Genomic DNA, 23,370 nt, shown 5'->3' with positions numbered 1-23,370 from the left:
AGGAACAGTGGGTTAACTGGTCTAGGAACAGTGGGTTAACTGGTCTAGGAACATTATTATTATTAACTTATTGTTTGTTAGGGGCAGAATTGATAGACCTTGTCAAATTCAGGAGATTTGATTCAACAACAACCTTTCGGTTTTGTCTAGTCCAAAACATTCTAACCACTGAAATGAGAAGGGATAAAACCTGCCGCCCCTCCACTCTAACCACTTTTAGGCTACCTGCCACCCAAGTCCACTTAACCACTAGGCTACCTTCAATGATGGCCTCCAACAGTGGGTAACCACTGTTCAGGGCAGAATGCCACCCCTTGTCACTCTAATTTGACCAGGCTACCTTTCGCCCCTCCAACTTCTAACCACTAGGCTACCTGCCACCCCTCCACTCTAACCACTAGGCTACCTGCCGCCCCTCCACTCTAACCACTAGGCTACCTGCCACCCCTCCACTCTAACCACTAGGCTACCTGCCGCCCCTCCACTCTAACCACTAGGCTACCTGCCGCCCCTCCACTCTAACCACTAGGCTACCTGCCACCCCTCCACTCTAACCACTAGGCTACCTGCCACCCTCCACTCTAACCACTAGGCTACCTGCCGCCCCTCCACTCTAACCACTGGGCTACCTGCCACCCCTCCACTCTAACCACTAGGCTACCTGCCACCCCTCCACTCTAACCACTAGGCTACCTGCCACCCCTCCACTCTAACCACTAGGCTACCTGCCACCCCTCCACTCTAACCACTAGGCTACCTGTCACCCCTCCACTCTAACCACTAGGCTACCTGCCACCCCTCCACTCTAACCACTAGGCTACCTGCCACCCCAGAATGAATTGAACTGTGTTCTTAACTCAATCAGATTCTGGCCAGAGCGAGGGGGACCTGGAGTGAGGCCGGCTGCTGAAGCTGTCTCCTGTGTGCTCTAAATAACTCTATGGTCTCCCTCAGATGTTGGCGAAGGCTCGGGGGCTGGAGTGGGGCCGGCTGCTGAAGCTGTCCCAGGTGCAGACAGAGCTGGAGGCCTCTCTGGAGGAGATGCTGCGGCTGGTGGCTGAGGTGCTGCACCCTGAGCCCTACAGCAGAGAGGAGGTCTGCAAGGCCCTGGGAATCACCACAGAACAGCTCTGTACAGACCTCCTTAGCCCCAACACACAGGACGGTAAGACACTGGTATTACTACCAGTTATTTTACAATTGTTTCATTCTGAACAGGACCACAATTTACTTTTGTTCCGTTCTACTGTTCTGACCAACAATATAAAGTTCTGAACCGGTTTGAACCATAAAAACAAGTAGATGTTCATATCGTTCCTCTCTGTTCCTTTTTTATAACCTGTGAAATCAACAGTTGTTTACACATTTAGCTCATTAAATGACTTCACCAATCAGTGAGGACGGAGCCGACAAGCTAGTTGTTTACACCAATCAGTGAGGACGGAGCCGACAAGCTAGTTGTTTACACCAATCAGTGAGGACGGAGCCGGCAAGCTAGTTGTTTACACCAATCAGTGAGGACGGAGCCGACAAGCTAGTTGTTTACACCAATCAGTGCGGACGGAGCCGGCAAGCTAGTTGTTTACACCAATCAGTGCGGACGGAGCTGGCAAGCTAGTTGTTTACACCAATCAGTGCGGACGGAGCCGGCAAGCTAGTTGTTTACACCAATCAGTGGGGACGGAGCCGGCAAGCTAGTTGTTTACATCAATCAGTGCGGACGGAGCCGACAAGCTAGTTGTTTACACCAATCAGTGGGGACGGAGCCGACAAGCTAGTTGTTTACACCAATCAGTGAGGACGGAGCCGGCAAGCTAGTTGTTTACACCAATCAGTGGGGACGGAGCCGACAAGCTAGTTGTTTACATCAATCAGTGAGGACGGAGCCGGCAAGCTAGTTGTTTACACCAATCAGTGCGGACGGAGCCGGCAAGCTAGTTGTTGGCAATAAATAAGGCAATAAATAGGCCCTAGAGGCGAAATAATTACAATTTAGAATTAACACTGGAGTGATAGATGTGCAGATGATGATGTGCAAGTAGAGATACTAGTGTGCAAGAGGGTAAGTAATAATATGGGGATGAGGTAGTTGGGTGGGCTATTTACAGATTGGCTGTGTACATGTACAGTGATCGGTAAGCTGCTCTGACAGCTGAGGGGGGAGGGGCTACAGGAGCCTGTTCTTCAGAGGGGGAGGGGCTACAGGAGCCTGTGCTTCAGGGGAGGGGGCTACAGTAGCGTGTTCTTCAGAGGGGAGGGGCTACAGGAGCCTGTGCTTCAGAGGGGAGGGGCTACAGGAGCCTGTGCTTCAGGGGAGGGGCTACAGTAGCCTGTGCTTCAGAGGGGAGGGGCTACAGTAGCCTGTGCTTCAGAGGGGGAGGGGCTACAGTAGCCTGTCCTTCAGAGGGGAGGGGCTACAGCAGCCTGTTCTTCAGAGGGGGGGGCTACAGGCCTGTGCTTCACAGCAGCCTGTTCTTCAGAGGGGGGGGGCTACAGTAGCCTGTGCTTCAGAGGGGGGAGGGGCTACAGTAGTCTGTTCTTCAGAGGGGGGAGGGTCTACAGTAGCCTGTTTTTCAGAGGGGGAGGAGCAGGTAGCCTAAACAAGCACAGACACAGGTAAAGATTTTCAGCTGACATGCAGACACTGGAATAAGTTCCTGAGTGACAGAGTGAGGGCTTTGCATAGGCGCTTTGTTGAGTTTTTTTGTGGGACCAGAAGGAATTGTCTGCTACATAAAATAACCGGTTAAGCAGTTCCCATTCATTTAAAATAACAGTTCTGTTCCGGGAATAGTATAGATCACTTTCGTTCCCTGTTCCATTTCATTCCTTGAAAAATGTCATTATGTTCTGGTTTTCTGTTCATTTCCTTGAACCGGTTCCAACCCTTGATCACTACTGTATAACTAGTACATTATAACTGGTAGGCTAGCAGGTCACTACTGTATAACTAGTGTCACGAACCGGCTCAAAGCCCGTAACAAAGGGAGACAACGTGGAGATAAGGAGTAGCAAAATATGTATTTATTACCTAAAGCAACTAAGTATAATATACAATGGTGTGTGTAATCAGTAATCAGTAGTGTAAGTGAGTGTTTTGCATGCATGAATGTGATAATGCAGGGTGATGAAAGGTGCCAAAGCAAACAAACAAACAAACGGCCACCAAGAACCACAACACAATCTACAAAGGGTTTGTCTGCATGGAGAGAGTCTGTATAACTCCATGAATAACTGGTAAGTGGTTCCCATATTTATCCTGGGAGACACTTATAACTAGGCCCAGGTGTTTCCCTACTGTATAACTGTACATTATGACGACCCTCCCAACTCCGCCCACCAGCATCCTAATAAGGAAATAACAGAGAGAATACGGCAGACAGAGTGGGAGGGTCGTCACACTAGTACATTATAACTGGTAGGCTAGCAGGTCACTACTGTATAACTAGTACATTATAACTGGTAGGCTAGCAGGTCACTACTGTATAACTAGTACATTATAACTGGTAGGCTAGCAGGTCACTACTGTATAACTAGTACATTATAACTGGTAGGCTAGCAGGTCACTACTGTGTAACTAGTACATTATAACTGGTAGGCTAGCAGGTCACTACTGTATAACTAGTACATTATAACTGGTAGGCTAGCAGGTCACTACTGTATAACTAGTACATTATAACTGGTAGGCTAGCAGGTCACTACTTATAACTGTATAACTAGTCACATTATAACTGGTAGGCTAGCAGGTCACTACTGTGTAACTAGTACATTATAACTGGTAGGCTAGCAGGTCACTACTGTATAACTAGTACATTATAACTGGTAGGCTAGCAGGTCACTACTGTATAACTAGTACATTATAACTGGTAGGCTAGCAGGTCACTAACTGTATAACTAGTACATTATAACTGGTAGGCTAGCAGGTCACTACTGTATAACTAGTACATTATAACTGGTAGGCTAGCAGGTCACTACTGTATAACTAGTACATTATAACTGGTAGGCTAGCAGGTCACTACTGTATAACTAGTACATTATAACTGGTAGGCTAGCAGGTCACTACTGTATAACTAGTACATTATAACTGGTAGGCTAGCAGGTCACTACTGTATAACTAGTACATTATAACTGGTAGGCTAGCAGGTCACTACTGTATAACTAGTACATTATAACTGGTAGGCTAGCAGGTCACTACTGTATAACTAGTACATTATAACTGGTAGGCTAGCAGGTCACTACTGTATAACTAGTACATTATAACTGGTAGGCTAGCAGGTCACTACTGTATAACTAGTACATTATAACTGGTAGGCTAGCAGGTCACTACTGTATAACTAGTACATTATAACTGGTAGGCTAGCAGGTCACTACTGTATAACTAGTACATTATAACTGGTAGGCTAGCAGGTCACTAGTGTATTATAACTGGTAGGCTAGCAGGTCACTACTGTATAACTAGTACATTATAACTGGTAGGCTAGCAGGTCACTACTGTGTAACTAGTACATTATAACTGGTAGGCTAGCAGGTCACTACTGTATAACTAGTACATTATAACTGGTAGGCTAGCAGGTCACTACTGTATAACTAGTACATTATAACTGGTAGGCTAGCAGGTCACTACTGTATAACTAGTACATTATAACTGGTAGGCTAGCAGGTCACTACTGTATAACTAGTAGGCATTATAACTGGTAGGCTAGCAGGTCACTACTGTATAACTAGTACATTATAACTGGTAGGCTAGCAGGTCACTACTGTATAACTAGTACATTATAACTGGTAGGCTAGCAGGTCACTACTGTATAACTAGTACATTATAACTGGTAGGCTAGCAGGTCACTACTGTATAACTAGTACATTATAACTGGTAGGCTAGCAGGTCACTACTGTATAACTAGTACATTATAACTGGTAGGCTAGCAGGTCACTACTGTATAACTAGTACATTATAACTGGTAGGCTAGCAGGTCACTACTGTATAACTGGTACATTATAACTGGTAGGCTAGCAGGTCACTACTGTATAACTAGTACATTATAACTGGTAGGCTAGCAGGTCACTACTGTATAACTAGTACATTATAACTGGTAGGCTAGCAGGTCACTACTGTATAACTAGTACATTATAACTGGTAGGCTAGCAGGTCACTACTGTATAACTAACTGGTAGGCTAGCAGGTCACTAGTGTATTATAACTGGTAGGCTAGCAGGTCACTACTGTATAACTAGTACATTATAACTGGTAGGCTAGCAGGTCACTACTGTATAACTAGTACATTATAACTGGTAGGCTAGCAGGTCACTACTGTATTATAACTGGTAGGCTAGCAGGTCACTACTGTATTATAACTGGTAGGCTAGCAGGTCACTACTGTATAACTAGTACATTATAACTGGTAGGCTAGCAGGTCACTACTGTATAACTAGTACATTATAACTGGTAGGCTAGCAGGTCACTACTGTGTAACTAGTACATTATAACTGGTAGGCTAGCAGGTCACTACTGTATAACTAGTACATTATAACTGGTAGGCTAGCAGGTCACTACTAGTATAACTAGTAGGTCACTACTGTATAACTATAACTGGTAGGCTAGCAGGTCACTACTGTATAACTAGTACATTATAACTGGTAGGCTAGCAGGTCACTACTGTATAACTAGTACATTATAACTGGTAGGCTAGCAGGTCACTACTGTATAACTAGTACATTATAACTGGTAGGCTAGCAGGTCACTACTGTATAACTAGTACATTATAACTGGTAGGCTAGCAGGTCACTACTGTATAACTAGTACATTATAACTGGTAGGCTAGCAGGTCACTACTGTATAACTAGTACATTATAACTGGTAGGCTAGCAGGTCACTACTGTATAACTAGTACATTATAACTGGTAGGCTAGCAGGTCACTACTGTATAACTAGTACATTATAACTGGTAGGCTAGCAGGTCACTACTGTATAACTAGTACATTATAACTGGTAGGCTAGCAGGTCACTACTGTATAACTAGTACATTATAACTGGTAGGCTAGCAGGTCACTACTGTGTAACTAGTACATTATAACTGGTAGGCTAGCAGGTCACTACTGTATAACTAGTACATTATAACTGGTAGGCTAGCAGGTCACTACTGTATAACTAGTACATTATAACTGGTAGGCTAGCAGGTCACTACTGTATAACTAGTACATTATAACTGGTAGGCTGGTAGCAGGTCACTACTGTATAACTAGTACATTATAACTGGTAGGCTAGCAGGTCACTACTGTATAACTAGTACATTATAACTGGTAGGCTAGCAGGTCACTACTGTATAACTAGTACATTATAACTGGTAGGCACTAGGTAGGCTAGCAGGTCACTACTGTATAACTAGTACATTATAACTGGTAGGCTAGCAGGTCACTACTGTATAACTAGTACATTATAACTGGTAGGCTAGCAGGTCACTACTGTATAACTAGTACATTATAACTGGTAGGCTAGCAGGTCACTACTGTATAACTAGTACATTATAACTGGTAGGCTAGCAGGTCACTACTGTATAACTAGTACATTATAACTGGTAGGCTAGCAGGTCACTACTGTATAACTAGTACATTATAACTGGTAGGCTAGCAGGTCACTACTGTATAACTAGTACATTATAACTGGTAGGCTAGCAGGTCACTACTGTATAACTAGTACATTATAACTGGTAGGCTAGCAGGTCACTACTGTATAACTAGTACATTATAACTGGTAGGCTAGCAGGTCACTACTGTATAACTAGTACATTATAACTGGTAGGCTAGCAGGTCACTACTGTATAACTAGTACATTATAACTGGTAGGCTAGCAGGTCACTACTGTATAACTAGTACATTATAACTGGTAGGCTAGCAGGTCACTACTGTATAACTAGTACATTATAACTGGTAGGCTAGCAGGTCACTACTGTATAACTGGTACATTATAACTGGTAGGCTAGCAGGTCACTACTGTATAACTAGTACATTATAACTGGTAGGCTAGCAGGTCACTAGTGTATAACTAGTACATTATAACTGGTAGGCTAGCAGGTCACTACTGTATAACTGGTAGACTAGCAGGTCACTACTGTATAACTAGTACATTATAACTGGTAGGCTAGCAGGTCACTACTGTATAACTAGTACATTATAACTGGTAGGCTAGCAGGTCACTACTGTATAACTAGTACATTATAACTGGTAGGCTAGCAGGTCACTACTGTGTAACTACTACATTATAACTGGTAGGCTAGCAGGTCACTACTGTATAACTAGTACATTATAACTGGTAGGCTAGCAGGTCACTAGTGTATTATAACTGGTAGGCTAGTAGGTCACTACTGTGTAACTAGTACATTATAACTGGTAGGCTAGCAGGTAACTAGTACATTATAACTGGTAGGCTAGCAGGTCACTACTGTATAACTAGTACATTATAACTGGTAGGCTAGCAGGTCACTACTGTATAACTAGTACATTATAACTGGTAGGCTAGCAGGTCACTACTGTGTAACTAGTACATTATAACTGGTAGGCTAGCAGGTCACTACTGTATAACTAGTACATTATAACTGGTAGGCTAGCAGGTCACTACTGTACTAGTACATTATAACTGGTAGTCACTACTGTATAACTAGTACATTATAACTGGTACTATAACTGGTAGGCTAGCAGGTCACTACTGTGTAACTAGTACATTATAACTGGTAGGCTAGCAGGTCACTAGTGTATAACTAGTACATTATAACTGGTAGGCTAGCAGGTCACTACATTATAACTGGTAGGCTAGCAGGTCACTACTGTGTAACTAGTACATTATAACTGGTAGGCTAGCAGGTCACTACTGTATAACTAGTACATTATAACTGGTAGGCTAGCAGGTCACTACTGTATAACTAGTACATTATAACTGTAGGCTAGGTCACTACTGTATAACTAGTACATTATAACTGGTAGGCTAGCAGGTTACTACTGTATAACTAGTACATTATAACTGGTAGGCTAGCAGGTCACTACTGTATAACTAGTACATTATAACTGGTAGGCTAGCAGGTCACTACTGTATAACTAGTACATTATAACTGGTAGGCTAGCAGGTCACTGGTGTAACTAGTACATTATAACTGGTAGGCTAGCAGGTCACTACTGTATAACTAGTACATTATAACTGGTAGGCTAGCAGGTCACTACTGTATAACTAGTACATTATAACTGGTAGGCTAGCAGGTCACTACTGTATAACTAGTACATTATAACTGGTAGGCTAGCAGGTCACTACTGTATACATTATAACTGGTAGGCTAGCAGGTCACTACTGTATAACTAGTACATTATAACTGGTAGGCTAGCAGGTCACTACTGTGTAACTAGTACATTATAACTGGTAGGCTAGGTCAGGTCACTACATTATAACTAGTACATTATAACTGGTAGGCTAGCAGGTCACTACTGTATAACTAGTACATTATAACTGGTAGGCTAGCAGGTCACTACTGTCTAGTACATTATAACTGGTAGGCTAACACTACTGTACTAGTACATTATAACTGGTAGGCTAGCAGGTCACTACTGGTCATTATAACTGGTAGGCTGCAGGTCACTACTGTATAACTAGTACATTATAACTGGTAGGCTAGCAGGTCACTACTGTATAACTAGTACATTATAACTGGTAGGCTAGCAGGTCACTACTGTATAACTAGTACATTATAACTGGTAGGCTAGCAGGTCACTACTGTATAACTAGTACATTATAACTGGTAGGCTAGCAGGTCACTACTGTATAACTAGTACATTATAACTGGTAGGCTAGCAGGTCACTACTGTATAACTAGTACATTATAACTGGTAGGCTAGCAGGTCACTACTGTATAACTAGTACATTATAACTGGTAGGCTAGCAGGTCACTACTGTATAACTAGTACATTATAACTGGTAGGCTAGCAGGTCACTACTGTATAACTAGTACATTATAACTGGTAGGCTAGCAGGTCACTACTGTATAACTAGTACATTATAACTGGTAGGCTAGCAGGTCACTACTGTATAACTAGTACATTATAACTGGTAGGCTAGCAGGTCACTAACTGGTAACTAGTATTATAACTGGTAGGCTAGCAGGTCACTACTGTATAACTAGTACATTATAACTGGTAGGCTAGCAGGTCACTACTGTATAACTAGTACATTATAACTGGTAGGCTAGCAGGTCACTACTGTATAACTAGTACATTATAACTGGTAGGCTAGCAGGTCACTACTGTATAACTAGTACATTATAACTGGTAGGCTAGCAGGTCACTACTGTATAACTAGTACATTATAACTGGTAGGCTAGCAGGTCACTACTACTGTATAAGGCTGGTACATTATAACTGGTAGGCTAGCAGGTCACTACTGTATAACTAGTACATTATAACTGGTAGGCTAGCAGGTCACTACTGTATAACTAGTACATTATAACTGGTAGGCTAGCAGGTCACTACTGTATAACTAGTACATTATAACTGGTAGGCTAGCAGGTCACTACTGTATAACTAGTACATTATAACTGGTAGGCTAGCAGGTCACTACTGTATAACTAGTACATTATAACTGGTAGGCTAGCAGGTCACTACTGTATAACTAGTACATTATAACTGGTAGGCTAGCAGGTCACTACTGTATAACTAGTACATTATAACTGGTAGGCTAGCAGGTCACTACTGTATAACTGGTACATTATAACTGGTAGGCTAGCAGGTCACTACTGTATAACTAGTACATTATAACTGGTAGGCTAGCAGGTCACTAGTGTATAACTAGTACATTATAACTGGTAGGCTAGCAGGTCACTACTGTATAACTAGTACATTATAACTGGTAGGCTAGCAGGTCACTACTGTATAACTAGTACATTATAACTGGTAGGCTAGCAGGTCACTACTGTATAACTAGTACATTATAACTGGTAGGCTAGCAGGTCACTACTGTATAACTAGTACATTATAACTGGTAGGCTAGCAGGTCACTACTGTATAACTGGTAGACTAGCAGGTCACTACTGTATAACTAGTACATTATAACTGGTAGGCTAGCAGGTCACTACTGTATAACTAGTACATTATAACTGGTAGGCTAGCAGGTCACTACTGTATAACTAGTACATTATAACTGGTAGGCTAGCAGGTCACTACTGTATAACTAGTACATTATAACTGGTAGGCTAGCAGGTCACTACTGTATAACTAGTACATTATAACTGGTAGGCTAGCAGGTCACTAGTGTATTATAACTGGTAGGCTAGTAGGTCACTACTGTGTAACTAGTACATTATAACTGGTAGGCTAGCAGGTAACTAGTACATTATAACTGGTAGGCTAGCAGGTCACTACTGTATAACTAGTACATTATAACTGGTAGGCTAGCAGGTCACTACTGTATAACTAGTACATTATAACTGGTAGGCTAGCAGGTCACTACTGTGTAACTAGTACATTATAACTGGTAGGCTAGCAGGTCACTACTGTATAACTAGTACATTATAACTGGTAGGCTAGCAGCTCACTAGTGTATTATAACTGGTAGGCTAGTAGGTCACTACTGTGTAACTAGTACATTATAACTGGTAGGCTAGCAGGTCACTACTGTATAACTAGTACATTATAACTGGTAGGCTAGCAGGTCACTACTGTAACTAGTACATTATAACTGGTAGGCTAGCAGGTCACTACTGTACTGGTAGGCTATAACTACTGTATAACTAGTACATTATAACTGGTAGGCTAGCAGGTCACTACTGTATAACTAGTACATTATAACTGGTAGGCTAGCAGGTCACTACTGTATAACTAGTACATTATAACTGGTAGGCTAGCAGGTCACTACTGTATAACTAGTACATTATAACTGGTAGGCTAGCAGGTCACTAGTGTATTATAACTGGTAGGCTAGCAGGTCACTACTGTATAACTAGTACATTATAACTGGTAGGCTAGCAGGTCACTACTGTATAACTAGTACATTATAACTGGTAGGCTAGCAGGTCACTACTGTATAACTAGTACATTATAACTGGTAGGCTAGCAGGTCACTACTGTATAACTAGTACATTATAACTGGTAGGCTAGCAGGTCACTACTGTATAACTAGTACATTATAACTGGTAGGCTAGCAGGTCACTACTGTATAACTAGTACATTATAACTGGTAGGCTAGCAGGTCACTACTGTATAACTAGTACATTATAACTGGTAGGCTAGCAGGTCACTACTGTATAACTAGTACATTATAACTGGTAGGCTAGCAGGTCACTACTGTATAACTAGTACATTATAACTGGTAGGCTAGCAGGTCACTACTGTATAACTAGTACATTATAACTGGTAGGCTAGCAGGTCACTACTGTATAACTAGTACATTATAACTGGTAGGCTAGCAGGTCACTATAACTGTACATTATAACTGGTAGGCTAGCAGGTCACTACTGTATAACTAGTACATTATAACTGGTAGGCTAGCAGGTCACTACTGTATAACTAGTACATTATAACTGGTAGGCTAGCAGGTCACTACTGTATAACTATAACTGTACATTATAACTGGTAGGCTAGCAGGTCACTACTGTATAACTAGTACATTATAACTGGTAGGCTAGCAGGTCACTACTGTATAACTAGTACATTATAACTGGTAGGCTAGCAGGTCACTACTGTATAACTAGTACATTATAACTGGTAGGCTAGCAGGTCACTACTGTGTAACTAGTACATTATAACTGGTAGGCTAGCAGGTCACTACTGTATAACTAGTACATTATAACTGGTAGGCTAGCAGGTCACTACTGTATAACTAGTACATTATAACTGGTAGGCTAGCAGGTCACTACTGTATAACTAGTACATTATAACTGGTAGGCTAGCAGGTCACTACTGTATAACTAGTACATTATAACTGGTAGGCTAGCAGGTCACTACTGTATAACTAGTACATTATAACTGGTAGGCTAGCAGGTCACTACTGTATAACTGGTACATTATAACTGGTAGGCTAGCAGGTCACTACTGTATAACTAGTACATTATAACTGGTAGGCTAGTAGATCACTACTGTATAACTAGTACATTATAACTGGTAGGCTAGCAGGTCACTACTGTGTAACTAGTACATTATAACTGGTAGGCTAGCAGGTCACTACTGTGTAACTATATACTGGTAGGCTAGCAGGTCACTACTGTATAACTATACATTATAACTGGTAGGCTAGCAGGTCACTACTGTATAACTAGTACATTATAACTGGTAGGCTAGCAGGTCACTACTGTATAACTAGTACATTATAACTGGTAGGCTAGCAGGTCACTACTGTATAACTAGTATTATAACTGGTAGGCTAGCAGGTCACTACTAGTAATAACTGGTAGGCTAGCAGGTCACTACTGTATAACTAGTACATTATAACTGGTAGGCTAGCAGGTCACTACTGTATAACTATACATTATAACTGGTAGGCTAGCAGGTCACTACTGTCACTTATAACTGTATAACTAGTACATTATAACTGGTAGGCTAGCAGGTCACTACTGTGTAACTAGTACATTATAACTGGTAGGCTAGCAGGTCACTACTGTATAACTAGTACATTATAACTGGTAGGCTAGCAGGTCACTACTGTGTAACTAGTACATTATAACTGGTAGGCTAGCAGGTCACTACTGTATAACTAGTACATTATAACTGGTAGGCTAGCAGGTCACTACTGTGTAACTAGTCGTTTATAACTGGTAGGCTAGCAGGTCACGACTGTATAACTGGTACATTATAACTGGTAGGCTAGCAGGTCACTACTGTATAACTAGTACATTATAACTGGTAGGCTAGCAGGTCACTACTGTATAACTAGTACATTATAACTGGTAGGCTAGCAGGTCACTACTGTATAACTAGTACATTATAACTGGTAGGCTAGCAGGTCACTAGTGTATTATAACTGGTAGGCTAGCAGGTCACTACTGTATAACTAGTACATTATAACTGGTAGGCTAGCAGGTCACTACTGTGTAACTAGTACATTATAACTGGTAGGCTAGCAGGTCACTACTGTATAACTAGTACATTATAACTGGTAGGCTAGCAGGTCACTACTGTATAACTAGTACATTATAACTGGTAGGCTAGCAGGTCACTACTGTATAACTAGTACATTATAACTGGTAGGCTAGCAGGTCACTACTGTATAACTAGTACATTATAACTGGTAGGCTAGCAGGTCACTACTGTGTAACTAGTACATTATAACTGGTAGGCTAGCAGGTCACTACTGTATAACTAGTACATTATAACTGGTAGGCTAGCAGGTCACTACTGTATAACTAGTACATTATAACTGGTAGGCTAGCAGGTCACTACTGTATATACTAGTACATCACTATAACTGGTAGGCTAGCAGGTCACTACTGTATAACTAGTACATTATAACTGGTAGGCTAGCAGGTCACTACTGTATATAACTAGTACATTATAACTGGTAGGCTAGCAGGTCACTACTGTGTAACTAGTACATTATAACTGGTAGGCTAGCAGGTCACTACTGTATAACTAGTACATTATAACTGGTAGGCTAGCAGGTCACTACTGTATAACTAGTACATTATAACTGGTAGGCTAGCAGGTCACTACTGTATAACTAGTACATTATAACTGGTAGGCTAGCAGGTCACTACTGTATAACTAGTACATTATAACTGGTAGGCTAGCAGGTCACTACTGTATAACTAGTACATTATAACTGGTAGGCTAGCAGGTCACTACTGTATAACTAGTACATTATAACTGGTAGGCTAGCAGGTCACTACTGTATAACTAGTACATTATAACTGGTAGGCTAGCAGGTCACTACTGTATAACTAGTACATTATAACTGGTAGGCTAGCAGGTCACTACTGTATAACTAGTACATTATAACTGGTAGGCTAGCAGGTCACTACTGTATAACTAGTACATTATAACTGGTAGGCTAGCAGGTCACTACTGTATAACTAGTACATTATAACTGGTAGGCTAGCAGGTCACTAGTGTATTATAACTGGTAGGCTAGCAGGTCACTACTGTATAACTAGTACATTATAACTGGTAGGCTAGCAGGTCACTACTGTATAACTAGTACATTATAACTGGTAGGCTAGCAGGTCACTACTGTATAACTAGTACATTATAACTGGTAGGCTAGCAGGTCACTAGTACATTATAACTGGTAGGCTAGCAGGTCACTACTGTATAACTAGTACATTATAACTGGTAGGCTAGCAGGTCACTACTGTATAACTAGTACATTATAACTGGTAGGCTAGCAGGTCACTACTGTATAACTGGTACATTATAACTGGTAGGCTAGCAGGTCACTACTGTATAACTGTATAACACTACTGTAACTAGTACATTATAACTGGTAGGCTAGCAGGTCACTACTGTATAACTAGTACATTATAACTGGTAGGCTAGCAGGTCACTACTGTATAACTGGTAGACTAGCAGGTCACTACTGTATAACTAGTACATTATAACTGGTAGGCTAGCAGGTCACTACTGTATAACTAGTACATTATAACTGGTAGGCTAGCAGGTCACTACTGTATAACTAGTACATTATAACTGGTAGGCTAGCAGGTCACTACTGTGTAACTACTACATTATAACTGGTAGGCTAGCAGGTCACTACTGTATAACTAGTACATTATAACTGGTAGGCTAGCAGGTCACTACTGTATAACTAGTACATTATAACTGGTAGGCTAGCAGGTCACTACTGTGTAACTAGTACATTATAACTGGTAGGCTAGCAGGTAACTAGTACATTATAACTGGTAGGCTAGCAGGTCACTACTGTATAACTAGTACATTATAACTGGTAGGCTAGCAGGTCACTACTGTATAACTAGTACATTATAACTGGTAGGCTAGCAGGTCACTACTGTGTAACTAGTACATTATAACTGGTAGGCTAGCAGGTCACTACTGTATAACTAGTACATTATAACTGGTAGGCTAGCAGGTCACTACTGTATAACTAGTACATTATAACTGGTAGGCTAGCAGGTCACTACTGTACATTATAACTGGTAGTACTATTATAACTGGTAGGCTAGCAGGTCACTACTGTATAACTAGTACATTATAACTGGTAGGCTAGCAGGTCACTATAACTAGTACATTATAACTGTGTAACTAGTTAACTAGTTTATAACTGGTAGGCTAGCAGGTCACTACTGTATAACTGGTACATTATAACTGGTAGGCTAGCAGGTCACTACTGTATAACTAGTACATTATAACTGGTAGGCTAGCAGGTCACTACTGTATAACTAGTACATTATAACTGGTAGGCTAGCAGGTCACTAGTGTATAACTAGTACATTATAACTGGTAGGCTAGCAGGTCACTACTGTATAACTGGTAGACTAGCAGGTCACTACTGTATAACTAGTACATTATAACTGGTAGGCTAGCAGGTCACTACTGTATAACTAGTACATTATAACTGGTAGGCTAGCAGGTCACTACTGTATAACTAGTACATTATAACTGGTAGTACAGGTTATAAACTGGTACATTATAACTGGTAGGCTAGCAGGTCACTACTGTATAACTAGTCATTATAACTACTAGCAGGTCACTACTGTATAACTAGTACATTATAACTGGTAGGCTAGCAGGTCACTACTGTATAACTAGTACATTATAACTGGTAGGCTAGCAGGTCACTACTGTATAACTAGTACATTATAACTGGTAGGCTAGCAGGTCACTACTGTGTAACTAGTACATTATAACTGGTAGGCTAGCAGGTCACTACTGTATAACTAGTACATTATAACTGGTAGGCTAGCTGGTAGGTCACTACTGTATAACTAGTACATTATAACTGGTAGGCTAGTAGTATTATAACTGGTAGGCTAGCAGGTCACTACTGTATAACTAGTACATTATAACTGGTAGGCTAGCAGGTCACTACTGTATAACTAGTACATTATAACTGGTAGGCTAGCAGGTCACTACTGTGTAACTAGTACATTATAACTGGTAGGCTAGCAGGTCACTACTGTATAACTAGTACATTATAACTGGTAGGCTAGCAGGTCACTACTGTATAACTAGTACATTATAACTGGTAGGCTAGCAGGTCACTACTGTATAACTAGTACATTATAACTGGTAGGCTAGCAGGTCACTACTGTATAACTGTATTATAACTGGTAGGCTAGCAGGTCACATGTATAACTGGTACATTATAACTGGTAGGCTAGCAGGTCACTACTGGTAGGCTAGCAGGTCATAACTAGTACATTATAACTGGTAGGCTAGCAGGTCACTACTGTATAACTAGTACATTATAACTGGTAGGCTAGCAGGTCACTACTGTATAACTAGTACATTATAACTGGTAGGCTAGCAGGTCACTACTGTATAACTAGTACATTATAACTGGTAGGCTAGCAGGTCACTACTGTATAACTAGTACATTATAACTGGTAGGCTAGCAGGTCACTACTGTATAACTAGTACATTATAACTGGTAGGCTACAGGTCACTATAAGTACATTATAACTGGTAGGCTAGCAGGTCACTACTGTATAACTAGTACATTATAACTGGTAGGCTAGCAGGTCACTACTGTATAACTATAACTGTACATTATAACTGGGTAGGCTAGCAGGTCACTACTGTATAACTAGTACATTATAACTGGTAGGCTAGCAGGTCACTACTGTATAACTAGTACATTATAACTGGTAGGCTAGCAGGTCACTACTGTATAACTAGTACATTATAACTGGTAGGCTAGCAGGTCACTACTGTGTAACTAGTACATTATAACTGGTAGGCTAGCAGGTCACTAGTGTATTATAACTGGTAGGCTAGCAGGTCACTACTGTATAACTAGTACATTATAACTGGTAGGCTAGCAGGTCACTAGTGTATTATAACTGGTAGGCTAGCAGGTCACTACTGTATAACTAGTACATTATAACTATAACTGGTAGGTAGGCTAGCAGGTCACTACTGTATTATTATACTGGTAGGCTAGCAGGTCACTATAACTAGTACATTATAACTGGTAGGCTAGCAGGTCACTACTGTATAACTAGTAATTATAACTGGTAGGCTAGCAGGTCACTACTGTATAACTAGTACATTATAACTGGTAGGCTAGCAGGTCACTACTGTATAACTAGTACATTATAACTGGTAGGCTAGCAGGTCACTACTGTATAACTAGTACATTATAACTGGTAGGCTAGCAGGTCACTACTGTATAACTAGTACATTATAACTGGTAGGCTAGCAGGTCACTACTGTATAACTAGTACATTATAACTGGTAGGCTAGCAGGTCACTACTGTATAACTAGTACATTATAACTGGTAGGCTAGCAGGTCACTACTGTATAACTAGTACATTATAACTGGTAGGCTAGCAGGTCACTACTGTATAACTAGTACATTATAACTGGTAGGCTAGCAGGTCACTACTGTATAACTAGTACATTATAACTGGTAGGCTAGCAGGTCACTACTGTATAACTAGTACATTATAACTGGTAGGCTAGCAGGTCACTACTGTATAACTAGTACATTATAACTGGTAGGCTAGCAGGTCACTACTGTATAACTAGTACATTATAACTGGTAGGGTCACTAGTATTATAACTGCAGGTAACTAGTACATTATAACTGGTAGGCTAGCAGGTCACTACTGTATAACTATTATAACTGGTAGGCTAGCAGGTCACTACTGTATAACTAGTACATTATAACTGGTAGGCTAGCAGGTCACTACTGTATAAACTGGTAGGCTAGCAGGTCACTAAACTGTACATTATAACTGGTAGGCTAGCAGGTCACTACTGTATAACTAGTACATTATAACTGGTAGGCTAGCAGGTCACTACTGTATAACTAGTACATTATAACTGGTAGGCTAGCAGGTCACTACTGTATAACTAGTACATTATAACTGGTAGGCTAGCAGGTCACTACTGTATAACTAGTACATTATAACTGGTAGGCTAGCAGGTCACTACTGTATAACTAGTACATTATAACTGGTAGGCTAGCAGGTCACTACTGTATAACTAGTACATTATAACTGGTAGGCTAGCAGGTCACTACTGTATAACTAGTACATTATAACTGGTAGGCTAGCAGGTCACTACTGTATAACTAGTACATTATAACTGGTAGGCTAGCAGGTCACTACTGTATAACTAGTACATTATAACTGGTAGGCTAGCAGGTCACTACTGTGTACATTATAACTACTGTACTAACTAGTACATTATAACTGGTAGGCTAGCAGGTCACTACTGTATAACTAGTACATTATAACTGGTAGGCTAGCAGGTCACTACTGTATAACTAGTACATTATAACTGGTAGGCTAGCAGGTCACTACTGTATAACTAGTACATTATAACTGGTAGGCTAGCAGGTCACTACTGTATAACTAGTACATTATAACTGGTAGGCTAGCACTACTGTATAACTCACTACTGTATAACTAGTACATTATAACTGGTAGGCTAGCAGGTCACTACTGTATAACTAGTACATTATAACTGGTAGGCTAGCAGGTCACTACTGTATAACTAGTACATTATAACTGGTAGGCTAGCAGGTCACTACTGTATAACTAGTACATTATAACTGGTAGGCTAGCAGGTCACTACTGTATAACTAGTACATTATAACTGGTAGGCTAGCAGGTCACTACTGTATAAACTAGTACATTATAACTGGTAGGCTAGCAGGTCACTACTGTATAACTAGTACATTATAACTGGTAGGCTAGCAGGTCACTACTGTATAACTAGTACATTATAACTGGTAGGCTAGCAGGTCACTACTGTATAACTAGTACATTATAACTGGTAGGCTAGCAGGTCACTACTGTATAACTGGTACATTATAACTGGTAGGCTAGCAGGTCACTACTGTATAACTAGTACATTATAACTGGTAGGCTAGCAGGTCACTACTGTATAACTAGTACATTATAACTGGTAGGCTAGCAGGTCACTACTGTATAACTAGTACATTATAACTGGTAGGCTAGCAGGTCACTACTGTATAACTAGTACATTATAACTGGTAGGCTAGCAGGTCACTACTGTATAACTAGTACATTATAACTGGTAGGCTAGCAGGTCACTACTGTATAACTACTGTATAACTAGTACATTATAACTGGTAGGCTAGCAGGTCACTACTGTATAACTAGTACATTATAACTGGTAGGCTAGCAGGTCACTACTGTATAACTAGTACATTATAACTGGTAGGCTAGCAGGTCACTACTGTATAACTAGTACATTATAACTGGTAGGCTAGCAGGTCACTACTGTGTAACTAGTACATTATAACTGGTAGGCTAGCAGGTCACTACTGTATAACTATTTATAACTGGTAGGCTAGCAGGTCACTAACTGTATTATAACTAGTACATTATAACTAGTGGGTAGGCTAGCAGGTCACTACTGTATAACTAGTACATTATAACTGGTAGGCTAGCAGGTCACTACTGTATAACTAGTACATTATAACTGGTAGGCTAGCAGGTCACTACTGTGTAACTAGTATAACTGGTAGGCTAGCAGGTCACTACTGTATAACTAGTACATTATAACTGGTAGGCTAGCAGGTCACTACTGTATAACTAGTACATTATAACTGGTAGGCTAGCAGGTCACTACTGTAGGCTAACTACTGTAATTATAACTAGTACATTAGTATAACTGGTAGGCTAGCAGGTCACTACTGTATAACTAGTACATTATAACTGGTAGGCTAGCAGGTCACTACTGTATAACTATAACTGGTAGGCTAGCAGGTATAACTGTATAACTAGTACATTATAACTGGTAGGCTAGCAGGTCACTACTGTATAACTAGTACATTATAACTGGTAGGCTAGCAGGTCACTACTGTATAACTAGTACATTATAACTGGTAGGCTAGCAGGTCACTACTGTATAACTAGTACATTATAACTGGTAGGCTCACAGGTCACTGGTACTGTATAAACTAGTACATTATAACTGGTAGGCTAGCAGGTCACTACTGTATAACTAGTACATTATAACTGGTAGGCTAGCAGGTCACTACTGTATAACTAGTACATTATAACTGGTAGGCTAGCAGGTCACTACTGTATAACTAGTACATTATAACTGGTAGGCTAGCAGGTCACTACTGTATAACTAGTACATTATAACTGGTAGGCTAGCAGGTCACTACTGTATAACTAGTACATTATAACTGGTAGGCTAGCAGGTCACTACTGTATAACTAGTACATTATAACTGGTAGGCTAGCAGGTCACTACTGTATAACTAGTACATTATAACTGGTAGGCTAGCAGGTCACTACTGTATAACTAGTACATCACTATAACTAGTACATTATAACTGGTAGGCTAGCAGGTCACTACTGTATAACTAGTACATTATAACTGGTAGGCTAGCAGGTCACTACTGTATAACTAGTACATTATAACTGGTAGGCTAGCAGGTCACTACTGTGTAACTAGTACATTATAACTGGTAGGCTAGCAGGTCACTACTGTATAACTGGGTACATCACTACTATAACTGGTACATTATAACTGGTAGGCTAGCAGGTCACTACTGTATAACTAGTACATTATAACTGGTAGGCTAGTAGATCACTACTGTATAACTAGTACATTATAACTGGTAGGCTAGCAGGTCACTACTGTGTAACTAGTACATTATAACTGGTAGGCTAGCAGGTCACTAGTGTATTATAACTGGTAGGCTAGCAGGTCACTAGTGTATTATAACTGGTAGGCTAGCAGGTAACTAGTACATTATAACTGGTAGGCTAGCAGGTCACTACTGTATAACTAGTACATTATAACTGGTAGGCTAGCAGGTCACTACTGTATTATAACTGGTAGGCTAGCAGGTCACTACTGTATTATAACTGGTAGGCTAGCAGGTCACTACTGTATTATAACTGGTAGGCTAGCAGGTCACTAGTGTATTATAACTGGTAGGCTAGCAGGTCACTAGTGTATTATAACTGGTAGGCTAGCAGGTAACTAGTACATTATAACTGGTAGGCTAGTAGATCACTACTGTATAACTAGTACATTATAACTGGTAGGCTAGCAGGTCACTACTGTATAACTGGTAGGCTAGCAGGTCACTACTGTATAACTAGTACATTATAACTGGTAGGCTAGCAGGTCACTACTGTATTATAACTGGTAGGCTAGCAGGGAGGAGGTCCTCCTCCACCTCTTTGATACAAACCAAACTGTGTGTCCAGGCTCGGATATGTTATTTCCAAAAAAGGTTCATTCTCCACATCTGCCTTTCCCGCTTCCCCTCCTTGAGACCTGTCTCCTCCGTTATCTTATCCTTAAAGGTAAATAACCGGTTTGACCTGCTATACCTGTCCTCTCCTCCCAGTGGCCCAGTTCAAGCTGTACCAGAGGGCCAGGCATGTATACGGCGAGGCGGCACGGGTCCTGCGGTTCAAGAGCGTGTGTGATGAAGCTCCCTCCGCACCAAACGGCGTGCAGCGTCTAGGAGACCTGATGAAGCAGAGCCACGCCAGCTGCAGAGACCTGTACGAGTGCAGCTGTCCAGAACTGGACCAGCTGGTAGAGATATGTCTGTAAGTTCAGAACTGGACCAGCTGGTAGAGATATGTCTGTAAGTCCAGAACTGGTCCAGAAGTCCAGAACTGGACCAGCTGGTAGAGATATGTCTGTAAGTCCAGAACTGGACCAGCTGGTAGAGATATGTCTGTAAGTCCAGAACTGGACCAGCTGGTAGAGATATGTCTGTAAGTCCAGAACTGGACCAGCTGGTAGAGATATGTCTGTAAGTCCAGAACTGGACCAGCTGGTAGAGATATATCTGTAAGTCCAGAACCACTCCATTCTATACGCTAACTATAGTTTTTTATATATATATATATTAAAAGGGTTTAAAACCTTTCAATTTACAGGTTATTCTCACTCTACTCTCGTTAACTCGTTAATAAAATCTTGCCGTAATTCGGTGAAATAGCCTATATTTATTTACGTTGTCTGTCCATGAGAGATTAAGTCTCATTTGAGATTTTTAATGTCCATTAAAATACTAGATTTCACCTTGTAACTGGTGTGTTTTGACAAATGGACGGTGCAACTTTTGATGCAGTTTCCTTGCTTGATTGCATTGTTAATCGATAGATGGTAATTGAAGGATTTATAGGTTCCTAGAAGCGTGCTTTCTCCGTGTTTATTATGTTTCCTCTGGCTACAGGCAGTCTGGTGCGGTGGGATCCCGGCTGACCGGAGCAGGCTGGGGGGGCTGTGCTGTCTCCATGGTTCCCACTGACAAGGTGGAGTCTTTCCTAAAGAGCGTCAGAGAGTTGTACTACACGGCAGACCCACGCAGAGCCGAGCTAGAGAAACACAGTCTGTTTGTCACCAAGCCTGGTGGAGGGGCGGCCATCTTCCTTGAAGACTGAAGTCAAAAAATGCTTCTCTTTACAATTTTGAGGTGAAATGTCTTCCTTGCCGTTTCACCGTTTCAGTATTTTTATACTATTATTTTAGTCGTGACTCTATGACTAATTCTCATGCCAAAATGACACCGTTGCTGATTCTGGAATTTCAAGAGCAATGATAATCAAAGCTAGTCTGCTCCCAGATTTGTTGTCTTCTTCTGTAGCCTGGTCCCAGATCTGTTGGCTCCGTCTATAGCCTAGTCCCAGATCTGTTGGTTCCGTCTATAGCCTAGTCCCAGATCTGTTTTCTCCGTCTATAGCCTGGTCCCAGATCTGTTTTCTCCTTCTATAGCCTGGTCCCAGATCTGTTGGCTCCGTCTATAGCCTGGTCCCAGATCTGTTTTCTCCGTCTATAGCCTGGTCCCAGATCTGTTGGCTCCGTCTATAGCCTGGTCCCAGATCTGTTTTCTCCTTCTATAGCCTGATTCTAGGTCTGTTTGTCCTCTTGCCAACTTCATTGCTTAATTTTCAAGCCAAACATGACAAGAAGTTAGCATGATAGCACAAAAAGACTGGCACTATTTTATAGAGGGGGAAAATTATGACATTTTATCATTTGGAACTCAAGTTAAAACTAATGATTTCAAGATCAACTTTTTTACAAGAAAGGGGACTTTTCTTTATTCTGTGAGTGTAATGATTTCAGTTAAAATGGGACAGTGCTGTCTATATAAAGTACAATAATTTTCCACACAGTGCAGTACTACATTCCTTCCATTGCTGTGTGTGTTTGTGTTGTATGTTTTGAAGGAATTAAGAAGTAAAAGGGCTTTTGTTTACGTTGTCTCTGTCT

The 23,370-nt window shown here is 41.1% G+C and overlaps 1 protein-coding gene across 2 annotated transcripts in view; it reads left to right on the top strand.

Annotated features, from left to right (window-relative positions):
- galk2 (galactokinase 2) overlaps positions 1-23,356 on the top strand; it is a 27,766-nt gene extending 4,410 nt beyond the window's left edge. For both annotated transcript variants that reach the window (XM_065022260.1, XM_065022261.1), the window contains 3 exons: positions 955-1,165; positions 21,488-21,695; positions 22,331-23,356. In XM_065022260.1, coding sequence (XP_064878332.1) covers positions 955-1,165; positions 21,488-21,695; positions 22,331-22,538 — 627 coding nt within the window. In that variant the 3' untranslated portion in view covers positions 22,539-23,356. The remainder of the gene's footprint in view (positions 1-954; positions 1,166-21,487; positions 21,696-22,330) is intronic.
- Positions 23,357-23,370: the final 14 nt, after the last annotated feature.

Source organism: Oncorhynchus nerka, linkage group LG9a (assembly GCF_034236695.1).
Source record: "Oncorhynchus nerka isolate Pitt River linkage group LG9a, Oner_Uvic_2.0, whole genome shotgun sequence".
In the NCBI taxonomy this organism is placed as follows: domain Eukaryota; kingdom Metazoa; phylum Chordata; class Actinopteri; order Salmoniformes; family Salmonidae; genus Oncorhynchus; species Oncorhynchus nerka.
Note: the sequence above shows the minus strand (reverse complement) of the source record. Positions and strands in the feature narration are given on the sequence as shown.